The following is an 18,960-nucleotide window of genomic DNA, read 5'->3' on the forward strand; positions in this document are numbered from 1 at the left end:
ATCTTGATTCTGTGAAATTAGCTGTCACTTCAGAGCTGGAGTTGGTCGAGGCAGTGAAAGCTAGCTAGTGAGAATGAGGCCCTCAAGAGATTGGAGGCTGCATAGAAGGAGATCCAAGAGATAAAAGCTTCAACACAGTAATCATTGAAGAAACCTGAGATGGCTGAGGCAGCCAAAAAGGCAGTAGAGGGAGAGCTCAGCGTGAACAAAAGAAGGCAGCAGAAACTGCATCTTGATCGGATACCGGCAGAAACAGAAAAGTCAATAGAGTCATCACCCAACCACCATAGTCTCCAAAATCATTACCAACCAGAGAAAGTAGAGAAATCGAGCAAGCTGGAAATTAAAGGCTAAGACCTCTATAACAAAAAAAGTTCTAGTACCTAATCTCAGTGGGTGGATGGCGGGTCTTATCTCCCAGGCGAGAGACCATTTTGATGCATATCTGTGACCAAAAATTTAAGCAACTATGAAGCTTGAGCTAACATTTTGGGTTTGGTTTAGACTGAATGTAACATATTTTGGATTGTTTTTTTCTTTCCTTTTTACATGGAACGGGTGATATATTTGGCGGTAATGGATTGAAATAGACTGTATTTTTACTCGTTTGTTTTGCACATGCTTGAAGTATTGTTGAAATACATAGAAAATGTTTATAATTCGTCCCCATTGTATGTTTCATGAGCCAAGATTTTGGCAAATCTGACTATCCGCACTGATTGAAATTATTAAAAAAATTGAAGTCTGTCACTTAACTACTACTACAGCAAAAAAACATAAGCTTATTAATCAGTATTATATATGAAAGAAGGAAACAATCTCCTGCAATGTACCCAGCCTATTAACTATGCTTTTTACTTCTCTCTGCACAAATTACAAATAATTGGTATGGAAAAAACCTGAATGCTAATTACTCCTGTAAAGGGTCATTGAAGTCTGAGAAGGATCCATTTCTTTTGGGGGATTGTAAAAAATGAGTATCTACAATTTGTTGCCTAGTTCATAAATTGCCGACAGATTGGAGTTCTACATAGGCAGGGGACCTTCTGTTCATCGCTCTCGTCAGGATCGAACTTGTAATCATACCTGTACACAGAAACATAATTAAATAGTCTGGCACACATGCAAAGTCAGAAGTTATTGTGTACCAAGAAAACTTGAGATCATCGCAACCTACGTCAACTCATCTCCGGCGAGCACCCTGGTTTTCGCAATAAGTACTATCCTGCTTTCTTCTCCACCCACACTTAATATCCTAGCATAACAGTTAGGCATGCACTGCAGTAAAATCACAAAAAAAGTTAAAATTCCATTTGGGAAACAATATTCTGAATGTCTTAGGAAAAGAAAATAAAGTGGACCTCTTAAACAGGAGACACTATACATGTGATAAACACTAATGTGATTTCAAATAAAGAATAGCCCAGTGGTGGGTCGTGATTTGTAATCCACAAAATGAAGAATGAACCCCTTTATTTAGCATAAATTTAAATCAGGTCTCCGGTGCTTCCAGCTCTGGAAGCAATGGCAACTTACTTCTAGCATTTTTATTTTATTTTTTAAAAAAAAACCTGTCTACAGCAGATTTGGGAAGATAAAGTATGTGAAAAACCGGTAAATATACTTGCTTATCATATATAAAGGGAAAAGACGCATTTATCAATATAAACTCAGCACTGCAGAACTTACTGAATGATTAATCAAGCGACCAATGTTCCCCCTCTCAGTTGCATCAATTACTACTTCTTCACTGATCTTGAAAAGCTGCAGAAGACACGAACTACAAATTATGCAATTATAAAGACCTATATTACAAAATGACTGTAATTTGTTGATAAACAATCACTTTAGACCCAGAACATTTCCCAAGTTCAGTGTTCGAGTTCAAAACTAATTATCATCTTGATTTACAGCATGCTTGCAAGCATTATAATTAACTCACGTAACAATCTTTGCCTTCTAAACGGTACCGTGCCTCCCTAATATCAGCCACACTTCTCCTTACCTTCACACCACGATACTCCAGAACCTGAGCCAAATACGAAAAAATGAAGAGTTGTAGAATTATGTGCAAACCATATTCGAAAGTAAACACTAGATTGGAAATTGCTTTCGAGTGATACTGTGGAAATGCATGAAGGGGAGGAGTATTAAGAAACAGATTGTTAAGAATAGTCTGAAACTGACTGTAAATTTACCATTTCTCCTTCTTGAATGTTCCGGCGAGCAAAAAGTCCCCATCCATGTATTCCAGATTTCCCAAAACAAACCCTATGATTTTCTGTTTTCTGAAGCACAGAGAAAAAGCCAAACTGTGAGAATTCCAAAAAATTACAGAACAGCAGCAACTTCAACACTCATAATTGAAAGGCCTAGAACCTGTAAATCATGAAGCCGTTCTTTTAATGTTGAAAACTTGTGGGCACCTTTGACCTCCTGTAGCGTAAAAGTAATAAATAATACTTGCGAGGATATTCAGGTTTGTAAAACAAAGTACTAAATTATATGGTAAAAATTAAGACCATAAAGTAATTTTAAGAGAATACAAGCAGCAAACAAACTTACTACATGCATGCTTAAGCAATCAATTGCTTCCAATGAATGATGTGTAGGTCCCATAAGCCGGTGGAACCTAGGTTCTCGTACAGAATTCTATAGAAAAGAAATGACAATTGAGGCAAGAAAATAGTGGAAATATAAACTTAGAGAATATATTAATAAACAATTAGATAAAAAGGGATCTCTGGATTTGATTTACAACTTTGATAATCTTTTTATAAGCAAATCAATGTTTACTATGGTATGTATGCCATCTTTTAAGATCACAGCAAGTAAAAAACTTATGTGCACACAATAGTAATTTTTTACATCCAAAACCTAAGATAAAAATCCAAAACCATTTTAAAGTAAATTACTAGCACAAGATAGATACCTACCTAACTTTTATTGGATGATAAAAATAGCAAGAAATATAAATCTATAATGTATGGCAATTAAAATATTTCTTGATTGACAGTTTTGTTTATTTAACAATTCAATATTTCAGTGACCCAAACAAATGTTAATTTAACATCATTTATTTAAAAACTTAAATATTTTTACAACTACAAACTATAAAATTAATTGGAATTTGTTATAGTAGAAATTAATAGATGTACTCAAATAAAGCATGCACTTACAAATGAAAAAAAAAAAATCTAACTATGAGAAGTTATAGAAGCTACATACAAGATGCCAAAGTATATAAGATGCATAGTTTTTTCTTGCACGAGATAGGAATCAATTTACTAATTTTCTCAATAAATAATTTTGTAAAATTATAACCACGGATTCTCAAGACATAATTAATATCTAGTTAAAAAAGGAAACAATTAAGATTAGGAAAAAGAATCAAGTATGGACATAAGAGTGACCGGTATCAATGAAAACATAAAAACAAATACACACATTTTATATAAACAATAAAATAAATATTCAGAATAATATATACCATAAATTGCTACTTAAATTAAAAATAACTATAGATACTCACTTTTACAAAGTATGCTAATAATATAATAATCTTTATAATTGTTTGCATTCTATTTCGAGGTAAAATGTTAAATTTAGGTTCATATCTCATATGAGCTAGTTAGTTAATTTTTACGCACTGATAGTTTTTTTTTTAGTATGCAATAGCTAGTGCTTAAATTATATATAACTTTATTTCTTTACAAATTAAAATACTTATGTTGTAATTGGTAAAAAAAGGTATTATAACACTATCATAACACATCATTTTTACAAAAAATGATTTGTTAAGACTATAATTACATAGTTAAACACCAGTTAAACTGAATATATGAAATCATCCAAATTATTTATATTAAATATTATAGAATGAAGAAAATGGAATCTTGAATAGAATCATATATATATCTTTCGCATGATTAATTATACATAGAATCATGTTATTTTTAATCCATATTTATTGTTAAAGATGTTAGATACTATTATAATTCATAATAAAAGGTTAATTAGCTTAAAAATTTGAATTCAATTCAAGTTTTGGATGAGATTCTATATTCGATTCTAAAGTGGTGTTTTTTTTTTCTTTTAAGGATGTTCTTTTTTGAGCAATGGCCTATAAGTATATAATTATATATAATATTTAATTTTATAGATCCCACAAAAATTATATTCATATAAAATTCAATAACTCTGATTTGTTTACATATAAGACTTAATACCCTATTACGAATATTCTGATACATATTTAGCGGGTGTTGACCCTTTCAATCTTTTCTTAAAAAATTGTCCAAATTACCGCAATGCCAAAGTAAATATGCTTTATAATAAATGTTAATCTATCATTAGTTTATGATTCCTGAGCATGTTTCCAATGTATTCTTGTAGTTTCTTGTATAACTGATGCAGAACTAGGATAGAAGCAATACAATAGCAGAGAATTACAGCATAATAGATGCAGAAATGTAGAAAGATCAGATAGAAACTTGCACGATATGATAAAAATTTAGAGAAAGTTACAGATCTAGAGAGGAGTGGTGGATAACATTCCATTTTCATATATTCGAAGTCACAAGGCATAAGTAGCCATACAACTGGTATTTATACCAGTGCCCCCTATTACTAACTCACAAAATACTAAAATGCCAATTACAACTATACTGGCTTCTAAATTCTAATTGATACTAGTGTAATGCTAATAGGTAGTTCTTGACAGAATCCACCTTTTTACATATATATGCCTGAGGACCAGTGGCAAGGCATAGGAATTTATGGTAGAAGTCCAGCCCCCCCCCCCCCCCCCCAAGCTGCATTTGTTCAAGTTTTGTGCATGTCACAATTCTAAATGATGTGCATGCATTAAAACATCGTACGAATGCGCATTTACTGGTTAAATAGAAGGATGTACACTGGGTGTCTCTAAAAAGTGCACTACTAGTGCTTGTGTCTGGCCTTAACCATTGGGCTATCTGTTCAAGCAATTTGTGATCTGTTAAACTATTTAAACTTTAAATTTCAATAGACCTGTACTGCTAACATAAATCACTACATTCACTATGACCTATAGTTACATGGGACGAGTTCGATTCGAGACGGAGGGGGCGAAATCGGATACAAGGAACATCATTTTTGGTGAATTCGGTATGAACGTTTGGGTACACGAAATGTTCGGGTACGATGGAACGTATGGGTATGATGAGTCTATTTTGAAAAAATTATATGTAACTAGATTAGTCCCATGTAGATGCACAGTTTTAACAAAAATATTATTATATCATTTTAAGAAAAAAAATATTAAATATATTATAAATTATCATTATTTAAATGATTAATATATAAAATTATATCTCATTATTTTTGTTGATTACGTTTTCTTGTTTATGAAATTAAAATTTTTATCTGTAATGTGAAATACAAAATGATATTAAATATGTATTAACATTAAGCGTTAACAAATTATATAATTTTTTCTAGACAAAGCACATATAACTATAATATAACCGGAGGAAAGACAATTATATACTATGTAAATTAAAACTATATTATTTTAGTTAGGGAAAATAGATTTTTTTGTCACCGAACTTACTATAATTTTTATCCTGGAGAGCATGAATTATTTGAAGTCATTAATTCCATATTGATGATTTAATGAATTTCTAGAATTCTAATTACGATTTTTCCTGATTTTAATATTATATCACCTCATTTTATGTTATTATTACTATATACAAAGATATAAACATACATCATATTATCAAAAAATTATATACTATATGTATTAATGATGCTACAAAAAAATATCACAATGCTAATAATCATATCCGAACCTAAGTGACTAAAAATAAATCTAAACCTAACATCAGTGACTAAAAAGAAAAAAAATTAGTTGAGTGACAAGTTTCTAAAAACATAATAAGTTCGGTGACAAAAAAATCTATTTTCCCTTTTAGTTACATTAATGAATATATATGTGTGTGTGTGTGTGTGTGTGTGTGTGTGAATGTATGCCTATATAATATATATATATAATATATATATATATATATATATATATATATATATATATTAATGAGGATTCGACTATGTTATGAAGAACTTTTGTTTAACTATTATCTTTCGGTATTCAAATTTTAAATTTAATTTTTAAAACTTCGATATAAATTATTTAATGAGTATTAAATATCTTTAAAATTAATAAACATTATGTATATATTAAAAAAAGTAAAATTTTCGAAATTTTAGAAACATTTAACTAAATATTCTAAATAAATTTATTAAAGACTATTCTCAAAAGACAGGACTAGAGTCATGTTCGACATTGCATATGTCAGTAATAAACAGTACAAATACGATATATTCAATTATTAAATATGATAAATCATATATTATATCTAAATTAAATGATTAATAATTTAATTTTGATGTTAACTATATAATATCATCAATATTTCATATGTAAAAATTATGAAAAATAAAATGTCTAAGTTTATTACGATTATGCTTAGATATAATGAATATTTACTACACAATGATCATATTATAAAAATTTACTACTTTATAAAGTTCTGAAATGTAAGGAATTAGAGTGACATCCAAAAAGTAAAGTGTAAGAAATCATATGAGATGGAATAAGTTAATTTTACATAAAACTTTATTATATTACACCGAAAATATTGATCCTATTAAATAATAGCTGTAATTTCATTTAATTAATGTGTATATATCATTAGATGGAGCTTACATATTTGTTTTAATGGGTTCGTTTTGTTTGTAAGATAGTTAATAATTAAAAAAAAAATCAAATGACTCAGAAATGAAATTTTTAAGAAATTTAATATTTTAGAAAACATTTAGATGCATGTATATAATTAATTATATTATAATGCATGCATAACATTTATTGTTAAAACTTTTAGAAAGTTACATGTGGACAATGATGACATCAACATTGTTTGTTTTAGTAATAACAAGTATTGATTATAAATATATATATATACATAAATATATATATATATATATATATATATATATATTCAATTACAATATACAAATAGATAATATTAAACACATTTACTAATAACATTATTTTAACTCGTGTATTACAAACTTACTAATATTTTATGATTTACAAGATAATTGGGTTTGAAAATGAGATAATTTATTAGCTCCAGGGGTCGTTTGGTTGGTGGTACCAGGAATCGAGCATGGGTACCAAACCCATACCTCATGTTTAGTTGAATTATTTTATTCTGATATCCCATACCTCAAAACCCCAAGGTATGAGTTTTTAAATTTAAATGAGGATGTGGATATGAGAAAGTCATATGGATATCATTTTTGTTGTTATTTTTTTTATTCTTCCAAAAAACCATTTATAATAACAAAAAATTATTTATATGTACAAATAAATGTTATTATTAATAAATAATATATACAATTTTTTTATATAATATAATAATTTAATTTAATCAATAACATAATAATATTTTGACTTTACAGATTCATTCCAACACTCTACCAAAAAACACGTCCCACGTTTCCGGTTGCGACCCCCACTTTTTCCGGTCGTGTTTGTTCTCGGATCTGGGACAAACGAACCAGGTCACCAAATGTAACCACGGGTCACGTTTCTTATATCTATGCTACGAGCCTACGACTAATGAATACAACATTGAGTTAATATATATAACTACAAATACAACACTAGTACTGCAACCTACAACTTGAAATGTAAGCTTAATGTGAGAGTCCATTATTAGACAATCTCCAATAGTTTCTTGACTCACTCCTAAATATAATATAAAATATTGACTCTTAGTTATTCACTTCTTATATTCACTCCTTATTTTTGTTTTATATTATTAAAAGTAAGTCATGTGCATAAAAGTACAAAAGAAAGTGGATGGAGAGAGAATGGTTACTTACAAATTTATTATAAAATATTAGTTAAGAGTGGCTAGTAGCTCTTAAAAGTGAGGAGAGAAAAGAGAAATTTAAGGAATTTAAGAATGACAAGGAGTCTATTGGAGCAAGCAAAACTACAATCCTCTTCAAATTTCAATTTATGAGCCACTGTAAAGAGCCTATTGGAGATGCTCTATTTTGTGATGATTTGCATTGATATTTTATTTTTATATATATTACTGCCTCCGTCCCATTAGGCTGTTATCGTTCATTGTTTGCACGCATTTTGAGGCTCTTATAAAGTATGGTGCTATAATGTTTTTAATTTATTTTTTTTCTGAATAAAAGTTTAAACATTAAACTTTTATTCAGAATTTCTTTTTGAAAAAAAAACATCATGGAACTATATTTTAAAGAGGTCTTAAAAAACGTGCCAAAAAGTGATGTTAACAATCCAACGGGACGGAGGGAGTATTACTTGAAAGAAAAAGAAATATTTCTATAACTAAAACACTACGGATATTAGAGCAAGTCCAAGAGTGTCCTAGTTCAACCCCTAAATATAATATAAAATATCATGTCCTACTAACTTAGGACATATTTCACTAACTTGAACTCCAACAATGTGCCTTATTCTCATAATATGTCTAATATTTTATTATTAAAGACTCTCTTTCATCATTAAAGCATAATATAAAAGTAGAGAGAGAAAGAGAGTGTTAATTAGAATTTATAATAAAATATAGAATAGGGCAAAGAGAGATGTGCCTCAAAAATAGGGCTTGAGGACCTTGTCCTAGTGATATCATCACTAGGACATTGTTGGATCAAGTTTTTTCATCAATTGCCCTAAATTATAACTTAGGACATGATATAGGGCATCTCTTGGACTTGCTCTTAAGATAGTAGTGGATAGTGATAGTAACAATAACAGTAAATGAGCACGCATAAAAGTTCAATATAGCAAATAAGCTCGCTGAAATAATTTACAATAAAGTAAATGCCTTCAACATAACAACTTCAAGAATTGTACCGTATTTTGCAACCTCTTGTAGATGCGACACCTTGCCGAAGAAAATGGCTCGTACTCATTTGTCTCTCCCGTTAATCGTTGGGGAAGTTCATTTGTCTTGCACGAAACCAACCTTGATCCCCGTACACATTGTGATTGATTGAGCAAATTTCTGGCACCAAAAATGCCTGTTGGAGTCCGTATTACTATACCATTACCTGACTCGGGACCACTGCATTAAGAACGTGAAAGCTGTGGAGTCTGAGAAATTAAAGAACTCACCAAACAATTGACAAACAAACTTCTTGTGCACGGGGCATATAAATTCAAAGAAATTCAAAGTACAAGTTGACATCATCCACTGGAACCTCTCCAGTGAAAGCTACCATCCTCGACGATGTACCACTTCACATAAAATTATAACGTAGTATAAAATTGCTACACAGAAGCTCAAAGAATCTTATTCAGATTATTGGCATTTTCATGATGCATAGAAAGACTAGTCCTACAAATTTTCTCTATAAAAACGTATTACTACGAAGTAAACCAACCATTCCCCGTATATCCCACACAAAACATAAAATGTATACCAAGTAAAACTATCACGCCATATTTGGAACTTGGAAGCCGAAAGAAGGATAGACCCCAGAAAAGAAATGTTTCTTAGTTAGGATAGACCCATAGAAAAGAACCTGTAAGGTGTATGTTCTGCAGACAAATGCAAGTATGCCTTGCATCCTAACTGAGGTTAGTCCAGACTTCAGATTGATGCTAAATTATATACACAAGTCAAAGTTGGATTATAGTAGGACTACCGGGCACCAATCTACAATCAATATGCTTTGTGCAATAAGTTGATCTAAAATCTAAATGATCGAGCCGAATAGGTAATTATGCTCGCACTGCACCTGTTCTACTCACGTATTCGAGGAAAAGAGCAAAGGGCAAAACAAGGACATTAAAAGGAATTCTGGGTATTTTGGCGGGGAAAGGCATGTTACTAGATTTGGGGAAAAGTCAGTAATTAGGTACTATTATGAACTTTTCAGTAGTGTAGACTGTAGAGCTTGGTGGGGAGAGTTTCAGCCTCTCGAATGCTGTAATAGGCTTGCAGAGTTATATCTTGTAATTCCTCAGTCAAAAACATAATCAGTCAGTTACGTTTCTGTTCAATTAGTTGTGCTTTAAATACTGTTTGTATTTGAGTCTCTGGCAAATTACTTTATGAACATTAGTCCCTGATTACAGATGAAAAAACATTTTTATCACAGAGCTAGCAACCTGATTTTTACATGACTCAAGCCAAGAAAACAAACTAATGAAAAAAAAAAAGATTCTAGTACAAGACAGTATCCCCATTCCAGGTTAGTATTACTGTTCGCCAGAAACCTCTACCATTACCATTAAAGGAGACTTGATATGGCACCACATGAAACCCGTCACAATAAAAGCATAACTATTAAGATAAAAACAAACAATAAAAACTTTAAAACACAATGTTGATGGCAACAATTTTTTCTTACCTGTGAACAGCACAATAGGAGACCCATTTTGTGACTTGCTGCCCGTTCCTCTCTAAACTTTGCAACTGAAAACAGAGAAATTGAAAATGCTGGATCTTCATTTTGTGTGTGCATATTTTAACAAAAATAATAAACTTTACAAGCATGAATAAACGAGTGAAGCCAAATCTGTCGCAGCAATAAATGTATAAATCATCTCACATGTCAGTAACATCTTGTCCCTAATCTGGAAGAACTCGACTCATTTAAAAAAAAGGGCAACTAAATTGATACACCAAGGAATATGAGGAGTACAATTTGAGTATTGGTATCATCAATGCGCAGTTCCCATATCAAAAAGGGTACTGAAAGTTGTAACTCTTGGTAAATTGTGACAAGCATAATTCAAGTGGATAAAAAAGAAAGATGAGGATAGTTATCTTAGAGCATCTCCAAGAGCCTCTTAGTTGGCTCCTAAATATAATATAAACAATGTGGCTCTTAGCAATTTAGTACAAATTTAAGAGTGTAAACTCCAACAATACTCTCTATATCTATTCTCTATTTCATATTTTATTCATATTGAGCTCCACTATAAAACAAAAAGGAGAGGGAAAGGTGGAGATAAATTGGAGTGAATGAATTTTTTATTGTGTAAAATTAAGTTAAGAGCTATGTGGTGGCTCTTAACTTTGAGGAGAGAGGAGAGAGAAATAAGAGGTTCTTAGTGATTTGAGGAGCCACTGAGAGTCTGTTGGAGCAATTTTTTTCCTCATCCTCCTCAATCTCAAGTTAAGAGCCTAAATGAAGAGTCTCTTGGAGATGCTCTAACAACAATAACTGCAGAGCTATTGCACAGTTGCATGCTGCTAAAAACTATTGTCTTATTAGGCTGGGGCGTATGCATCTTAATTATAGTAGCAGGAACTTACTTCCATGTGATAACCGGCTCTCAAAGCACACATAGAATGAAAATAAGTAGCACACTTGCAACACTGTGCGCAAGAACCATGTACTTGCTTGCAGATAACACATGCCTGTAATTAGAAGACATAACTGGATGATTATACAACAAGTCCCTCTGATACCTATCACCAGCAAGAAAATGTGGTGCGGAGCTTGTGCCCTTGTTCTATCTAGATAGAATAAGGACACAAGCTTATGCATAGGTATCATATAACTTATTTTCAACCATATTAGCACAAGTCATTAAAAAATCAACTTTGTTCTTTATATCGTTGCACCTTCAGAAAAGAATCTAACGGGCTTTTAAGAATCCCAACAGCAGGTTCCATTTTCTTAAAGTTCGGAAAACCAACTTCAGGACGAAACCATGCACATGTGACATGAACCCACAAAGTGTCAACATCAGTTGGCTTTAAAGCACCACCTGCAAAGTGATTCATTATGGTACAAGTGGATAAGTTTAGCAATATATCTGTGTATGTTTATGGTTGTGCTTTTGTGTTATACGGGTCTTTCATGTACATGCCTTTAATTGGGCACAAGCAACACTCTCTCTCAGTATCTGGAGTTTCACAAGCTCTACAAACCCAAGAAGTGAAATCCTGATCACTTGTCACACCATAGCATTCTTGATGAATGGCAATTTGACATCTGGGGGAAAAAAAAGAGGCTTGGTCATTTTACTTAAATCACAACATTAAAGCAAACTCAAGCAAATTGCATATATATGAGCCACAAGTCAGAAGCTAAATATTAGGATTAGTGCTAATGAAAGACCTGTTGCATATGATGATTTTGTTATAGTCCCAGTCCTCAACCCAACCACAAACAGCACAACATTCTGTCGTCCACTTTGGACAAACAGGTTCATACTTCTCTATGAGAGTGCAATAAGATGTAGATAATTAGTTTACCGCCGATTAACCATGAAACATATGCCATTGCTAGGTGGAATTACCTTGTAAAATTGTGCATAACTGTTCCTTATTTAACTTCACGGGCTTTAAATGAAGTAGATTATACTGCGACATCTGCAGCGTATTCATGAAATTATCAGAACTATGGCCTAATTGATATTATATAAAAGTAGAGGGAACACTTCACATCAAAATTTATCAAAACTAAAATGGAGAATGAGCCTTCACCTCCACTACAAATGCTGGGCCTAAAAATTGTAGTAATGGATATACAAGTACTTTAGTTGTTTGGGCAAACATATAGGATAAATATTTCTTTGACATCCAAATAACATATAAATTTTGAATAACTAGTTTTAATTGGGGTCATCAGAACAGATCAGTAAGAACATAGATGCATTTTTTGTTATCAAAATCACACAGCGGAAAACATAGATGCCCAAGATATAATAACACTCTACACTGAATACCATCACTTGAGCAACATAAAAGCAATTGCTATCATTGATCTCACAGGTTCAGGACCCAGATAGTTTAATTATCAACTAACTGAGAGATGTTAAAAAACTGACATCTTTATAAAAAATATTCAACGCATCCACTATGAGTTACAGATATTGGCATACACCCAAAATTACAGGCAACGGATGCTAAAAACAAACCCATTGTTCAAGAGGAAGCTTTGAGCTCTTCACTTTGACGCTAGTCTTCCATTTTTTTGCTCTAGAACCTGTATGGCGTTCCCATTCACTTACTTTCTGTTTCCTTTTCCCACAAGAACCACATCTGCATTCAACTCTGAAAGTGAAAGTTTGCATGACAATATTAATACAACCTGTGAGATCCGTTAATGTCTCATCAGACATGGAAAAAATAGGCCATTAAGGATTTTGAGTGTCATGAAAAGGATCCATAAAGGCTACGAAGTTCAAGATAATGGTATTATGACATTACGCTAAACCAGTAATTGTTTGTATAATCAAGGGTGCAGTAATTCCTTGAGGTTCGGAGCTTACAAATGAAGTGACGGATAATAAATTCCTTCCACACCGGTGCAGATCACGATTATTTTGTCAGGCACTCCAGCTCGATTTTGGTTTTGCGCAGACCTGTTTGAAATGATGATATCTTTAACGCTTACGATTGGGTTTTCGTTTTTTTTTCGGGGCGGGGGGGGGGGGGGGGGGGGGGGGCACAACTGAAGACATGAAATAATCACCTGACTTTTGATCGCTGTGTCTCTGAAGATGATGGCTTGCGGTCAGATATTGCTTCACATTCGGGGCAATAATAATCTGTGTCCTTTAAACTCTGTTAAAGAAAACATTTACTATACAAAAAGTGGCAAAGATAATAAAGGATTAAACAGATTAGGCATGAATGCCACGCCACCTTCAACAGCTTGCCAGAAAAATCAGCACATTTAGCATGAACCCAGACATCACAACCATCACAACATACCTAGTTCACAAGTTAAAGAACAAAAATATAATCGATAATGTTTAACTAAATATGATATCAGAAATGACAATGAACAGAATTGTAAGGCCACCCAATTTCCTCCATCTGAGTGATTCCAAATCTGTTTGCATACACCACAATATTGTTTTGATTTCTGTAACTGCAACAACAATAACATCATTTACTTCAGTTAACTAATTTATAAAGGACCATAAGGCAAAAGCTAAAAGCTCAAAAAGATATGATAAGATATTTGTACTTAACCTTTGCACAATTATCACATTGATACTTGACTAGGGATGCTCTGCCCTTCACTTTCTTCATTTTCTGGCAAGGAAAGCTCATATCACAACAATCACATTGTCTTGTGTCCTGAACATAAACAGCATGCAAAAACAGCAAAACAGTAAAATATGTCCAAACCGATTATTATTCTTGAAATCATCACATACTAGAAGTGCAACGAGGAAAAGTATTTTGCATCCATATAATTGTTGAAAAGAGAAAAATATAACAAGTTTTATATAATTTGTTCATGCATGTCTAAGAGCATCTGCCTTGCAAATATTCATAATAACCAAAAGTCTCATTTAAAATCAATTCATGTAGATAATCCTTTATTTCTTCTACTAGTTGTATATACTATATTATATAACCTCGTACCTCGCTCAAAAGAAACAGCACTAAACAGTAAAATAGTATACCCAAATTGGTAAACCTATTATGGAAAAAATTAACCCAAAAATTTAACTGTGCCACTAATTATTGTATAAAAATTCTACTATAGTTTTCTAGCAAGACTACTCATAACGGACTGTTTTGCTGTGCAAGAAATAGTCTGTCCCCAAAGTATGAGAAGACAGATATTAACTATGGTTATGTTACACTTGCCTTGGTAGAAGAGTAATCCATATCTTGATTTACCAGGATTGTACTGACAGGATTGTCTTGATGCCCCACATCAAAGTCAGGTTCAGTATGCCCATTTTCTACTAAAAGTGCCTCCTCTATTGACAAGCGAAACTCACTGGGTTTGCTCCCATAAAGTTGAGTCTGTGTCTGGAATCTGAAGAATGTGTATACAAAGTTATTTAACGCCTATTCATACACTGAGGCAATGGTTAGAACTAATAACCAAAAAAGGTGGTCACAGACCTATTCATATACTCTGCAAATGGAAAAATCATACCGTCCTTAATCCATCCATAATCCTGCAGATGACATATGAGGAATATTACGTAAAGATGAAAAGCATAACAAGTAGGTTGAGTGATTAGTGGTAAGGAGAGTGTGATAACCCTTTTTCCTTTGTTGTTGTAGCCATAAAACATAACGCAGATAGTTTTAGGTACGCGTGCTTTGAGAACAGCCTGAGGAGCTTGGCATAATGGGTCGATGACAATAGCTGGCCAGGCGGGGGATCTTTTGGAGCATTTGGCCCAAACCAAATCACCCTGAGAAAAGTGTTGTGGGGTGTAGTAATCCTTATCCTTTTCCTTGGCAAGTGATGATGATGATGATGATAATTGTGGTTGAGAAAATGGGAAATTCTTAAGCTCCCCAGTGTAAGAGATTTGAGTTCGCCTACGCTTGACAGTAATTGTAGGATTCCGTAGATCATCTGCTGCATCAAAAAGCCCTCTTTCCCGTCTAGTATTTTTATAAACAACAGAATTAACTAGTACATTGCCATCGCTTTGATCATCATTCATACTACTTGTCCTACTTCTCGTCGTCCTCTGATTCCTCGAATTTACATCATCGTCCTCCATACTCCTCCTCCTCCGTTTACTCGTCATTTTTCAGCAAACCTAATTCATAGCATATGAGATAAACAATCGATGATAAGCTCTCCTATAACCCTAACAGACCAATTGGGGGGAATTAAACCCTAAAACACCCCCAATCCAACAGCGATGACGCGCAACAAAATCAGATGAATTTAACCCCCGAATTTGAGTTGGAAACAAACAATGCAATAACAATTATAAAGAGAAGATGAATAGATTAATTTTGTATGTATAAATGTATATGCACATGTGTGTGCAGTGATGTGTATCTATACAAAGTGGTTTGTGTAGGGGGCAGCCGGGCAGGAGGGTATATGTATCAGCACGAAATAGAAGAAAACAGGTAATATGTGTATAATTCTATACAGAAGATGTTGGTTATTGAAAGACCTCTCTCTCCCTCCCCCCTCTCTCTCGGAATTGGTGAATATTTGAGAGAGAATCAAGAGACGACGAAGGAGAAGAAGAAGAAGAAGGCAGTGTTTGGAAGAAGCGCGGCGCTTCAAGCGCCAAAACAATAATTTCTAATAATTATTATGGGAAAAAACAAGAATTGTATCAAGTCGATTTAGGGTCAATAAGAAATTAATAATAAGGAGAATCAGATATATTTTAATATTTTAATATTATTTAATATTTAATATTATTATGTTTGTTATTAGTTATAAAATATATTTATTTTATCATAAATTTAATAATTTTTCATATTTAAATTAGTATAATATTTTAATTTTAATAAATTGTTATGTATTTTTCGATTAAGAAATAGAAGATTAATCGGGGTTAATCGGAAATCAAGAGCTTGTTTGGATAATTTTATTCCAAAATTTAAGGGATTATTTTTCTTGAGGAATTAATTTCTATAAAAAATTTAGATAGAAATATTTAAAAAAAAATTATTTAACAAAAATATAAATATTTACTTGAAAAATAAAATTTTATATACTTTTCTTTAAAAACAATTTATTCCTAAAATAAGATTAACGATCACAAAATTTAACATCAAACATCATCCCCGTCCACCTAAATTATCTTAGTTTAATAAATAAATAATCAAATTTCATACAATATTTGATTAATATGCAAAAAAGGCTAAAACTTGCTCTTGCAATTTTCAAATAAATAAATATGTAGAATAATCAATTAATCATCAATATACTTACACAAAGGAGAAGCGAGGGGCGTGTAGGTGACGACTTTCAGATAGCTCCGTCCTATTTCTAATTTGATGAAATTTTTGAATGAAAAATTCTATAATCAATATACTTATATAAAGGAGAAGCGAGAGGCATGTAGGTGACGCCTTTCAGATAGCTCCGTCTTATTTCTAATTTTATGAAATTTTTGAATGAAAAATTCTATAAAATAAAACAAAAAGTAGTTTTTATTTTTGATATTTTTCATCCAAAAATTCCATAAAATTAGAAAAATAGGACGGAGCTATCTGAGAGGCGCCACCTACACGTTTTTAGATTTTTTAATCATCTAATAAAAGTTATCATTTTTCTAAAGACATTTTATGAATAAAAATATAATATAAATATTTTTATTTAAGTAATAATTAAAAAATATTAATTTTGATGTGTGATCAAATCTACTAAAAATACGTGTAAAATTTCAAAGAGAAGTAATTAACATTTTTCAAAACGACAATTATTGCGATAAAAGTCTCTGCACCGAATGATGATCAATAATATTGTGAGTAATATATAAACCTCCATTGCATTTAGCAGTTGTTTTACTCCAATGCTGTTGTTACCTATACCTGTTACTTATAATTTAAAATTAGTATTTATTCAATATATAAGGTAATATATGTGAGAAGTGAGAAGAGGTAGAGTTGGAGTAAATATATGTTATATTATAAGTAACATTGATGATGTGGCATTATAGGGGTTGGCTTTTTGCTCCCTCAAATAAGGGGATGAATTTTCACTTCCCTTAGACCAAATACGAGTAAGGAGAGCTTGCATTGGGGTTGCTCTTAGGTCCTTGGAGATTTTCAATCCTCTGTTTTAAAGAGTTCATGTGCTTGACATACCTGTTAAATAATTTAAAAATTATTTACCGTTAGAAAATCAAACGGTCATGATTATAACATAATTCTAATATAATATAACATTTTTTTTTGACGGACAATAAGATTTTATTGAACATAAAACATAAGAATACAGCCGGGACAAACCCCCAAACTGACAACTACAACCTGATTGTGAAACAAAAATCGAGCTAAATAAATAGCCGCTTTGTTTTCAGATTGCTTAACAGATAGAATATAAATATTCTTGATAATAAAAATGATTACAAAAGTTTCTTGAGCAATTCAGCCGACACCAACATTATTGAAAATAGTAGAATCACAATTGACCTGCGCACATAAAAAACCGGTGATAGACCAGTGTTCATATCCATCAGTTACACCAACTGAGGTTGGGAGTGCAGATACCCCGTACATTGAACAATCCTCTTGTGCGAGGTGAGCTCTCGCGATAACCACAATTCCAGATTTGAAGCGGGTTGCCCAGATCTCCCAATACACCGTAGAAATCATTCTTCACAACATGACAACGAATCAAAAACGCAAAAAGACATACACCCAAAAATTGGGGACAATCAACAACCCAAAAAGATGGATACGGTAACAAGATCACACCCAAAAGGATTTAGACCTTGATTTTATTAAAAACTATTATAATAGAAATTAAAGATATAGAAATGGAGGAAACGAAATAAAAGTATGGATGAGATGGATGTGGTTTTGATGGAAGAAGGGGACGGTGAAAGATGGATAATAATTATGAATGGCGGCCGACTCTCGTTAGGGTTTTGAGAGGGAATGGAGCAGATCACAGAAGGACGTATTTACAATATAACATTTTTAATCATTGTACATGAGGTTTCGTACTGCGTTTGAGAAGCGTCAAACGTAATCAAGATCCCGTTTTAAATTATGAAACTCAAATAAACATACCGCACTTACAAACGCTTGACGTATCAAACAATTAAGCTGATTAGCTGTGCACATTCCTGATTCCTCGCGTGAAGTTTTTATTAAAATACAAGTGTTATTTCTGGGCGCCTTGCAGTCGCAGACCGTCTCATCCGGGGAGCAATTTGTTTTAATTTTACAATATCTTGTCCCAATATTAAATCTTGTTTATGGATATCTCTTAGTTAGAGTTATAATTTTAAATATATCTCATAAATAATATTTCTGATTTAAGAGAACACTTTTATCTTTACAACATTAATAACAATTGAGTCATATTTGTCAAAAAAATAATTTAAAGGAAATATTTTGATGATCCTTAAAAAATCTATACTATATATATTATACTATAATAAGTCAACATTGGTAATAGTTTGTAGTTCTAAATTTTGTTCATGTTTTTTGGTTTGGT

General features: G+C 32.1%; 1 protein-coding gene across 4 annotated transcripts; it reads right to left on the reverse strand.

Annotated features, from left to right (window-relative positions):
• Positions 1-771: 771 nt before the first annotated feature.
• Positions 772-16,057, reverse strand: LOC108209358 (histone-lysine N-methyltransferase ATX3). Of its 4 annotated transcripts, none has more exons than XM_017380213.2 (23): positions 15,068-16,057; positions 14,925-14,980; positions 14,661-14,835; positions 14,034-14,141; positions 13,861-13,929; positions 13,701-13,769; positions 13,528-13,619; positions 13,325-13,417; positions 12,971-13,106; positions 12,350-12,422; positions 12,169-12,268; positions 11,918-12,042; positions 11,670-11,815; positions 11,358-11,462; positions 10,447-10,511; positions 8,945-9,155; positions 2,566-2,652; positions 2,380-2,436; positions 2,199-2,288; positions 1,943-2,029; positions 1,690-1,764; positions 1,178-1,278; positions 772-1,086 (listed from the first exon to the last, which is right to left on the reverse strand). In XM_017380213.2, exons 1-23 carry the CDS (start codon positions 15,566-15,568, stop codon positions 996-998), a joined length of 2,712 nt encoding a protein of 903 aa, XP_017235702.1. In that variant the 5' UTR covers positions 15,569-16,057; the 3' UTR covers positions 772-995. The 4 variants fall into 4 exon arrangements, with proteins under 4 accessions (XP_017235702.1, XP_017235700.1, XP_063944590.1 ...); XM_017380211.2 differs by having other exon boundaries at positions 10,447-10,535; positions 15,068-16,054; XM_064088520.1 differs by having other exon boundaries at positions 10,447-10,535; positions 14,034-14,096; positions 15,068-15,712.
• Positions 16,058-18,960: the final 2,903 nt, after the last annotated feature.

Source organism: Daucus carota, chromosome 2, assembly GCF_001625215.2.
Source record: "Daucus carota subsp. sativus chromosome 2, DH1 v3.0, whole genome shotgun sequence".
In the NCBI taxonomy this organism is placed as follows: domain Eukaryota; kingdom Viridiplantae; phylum Streptophyta; class Magnoliopsida; order Apiales; family Apiaceae; genus Daucus; species Daucus carota.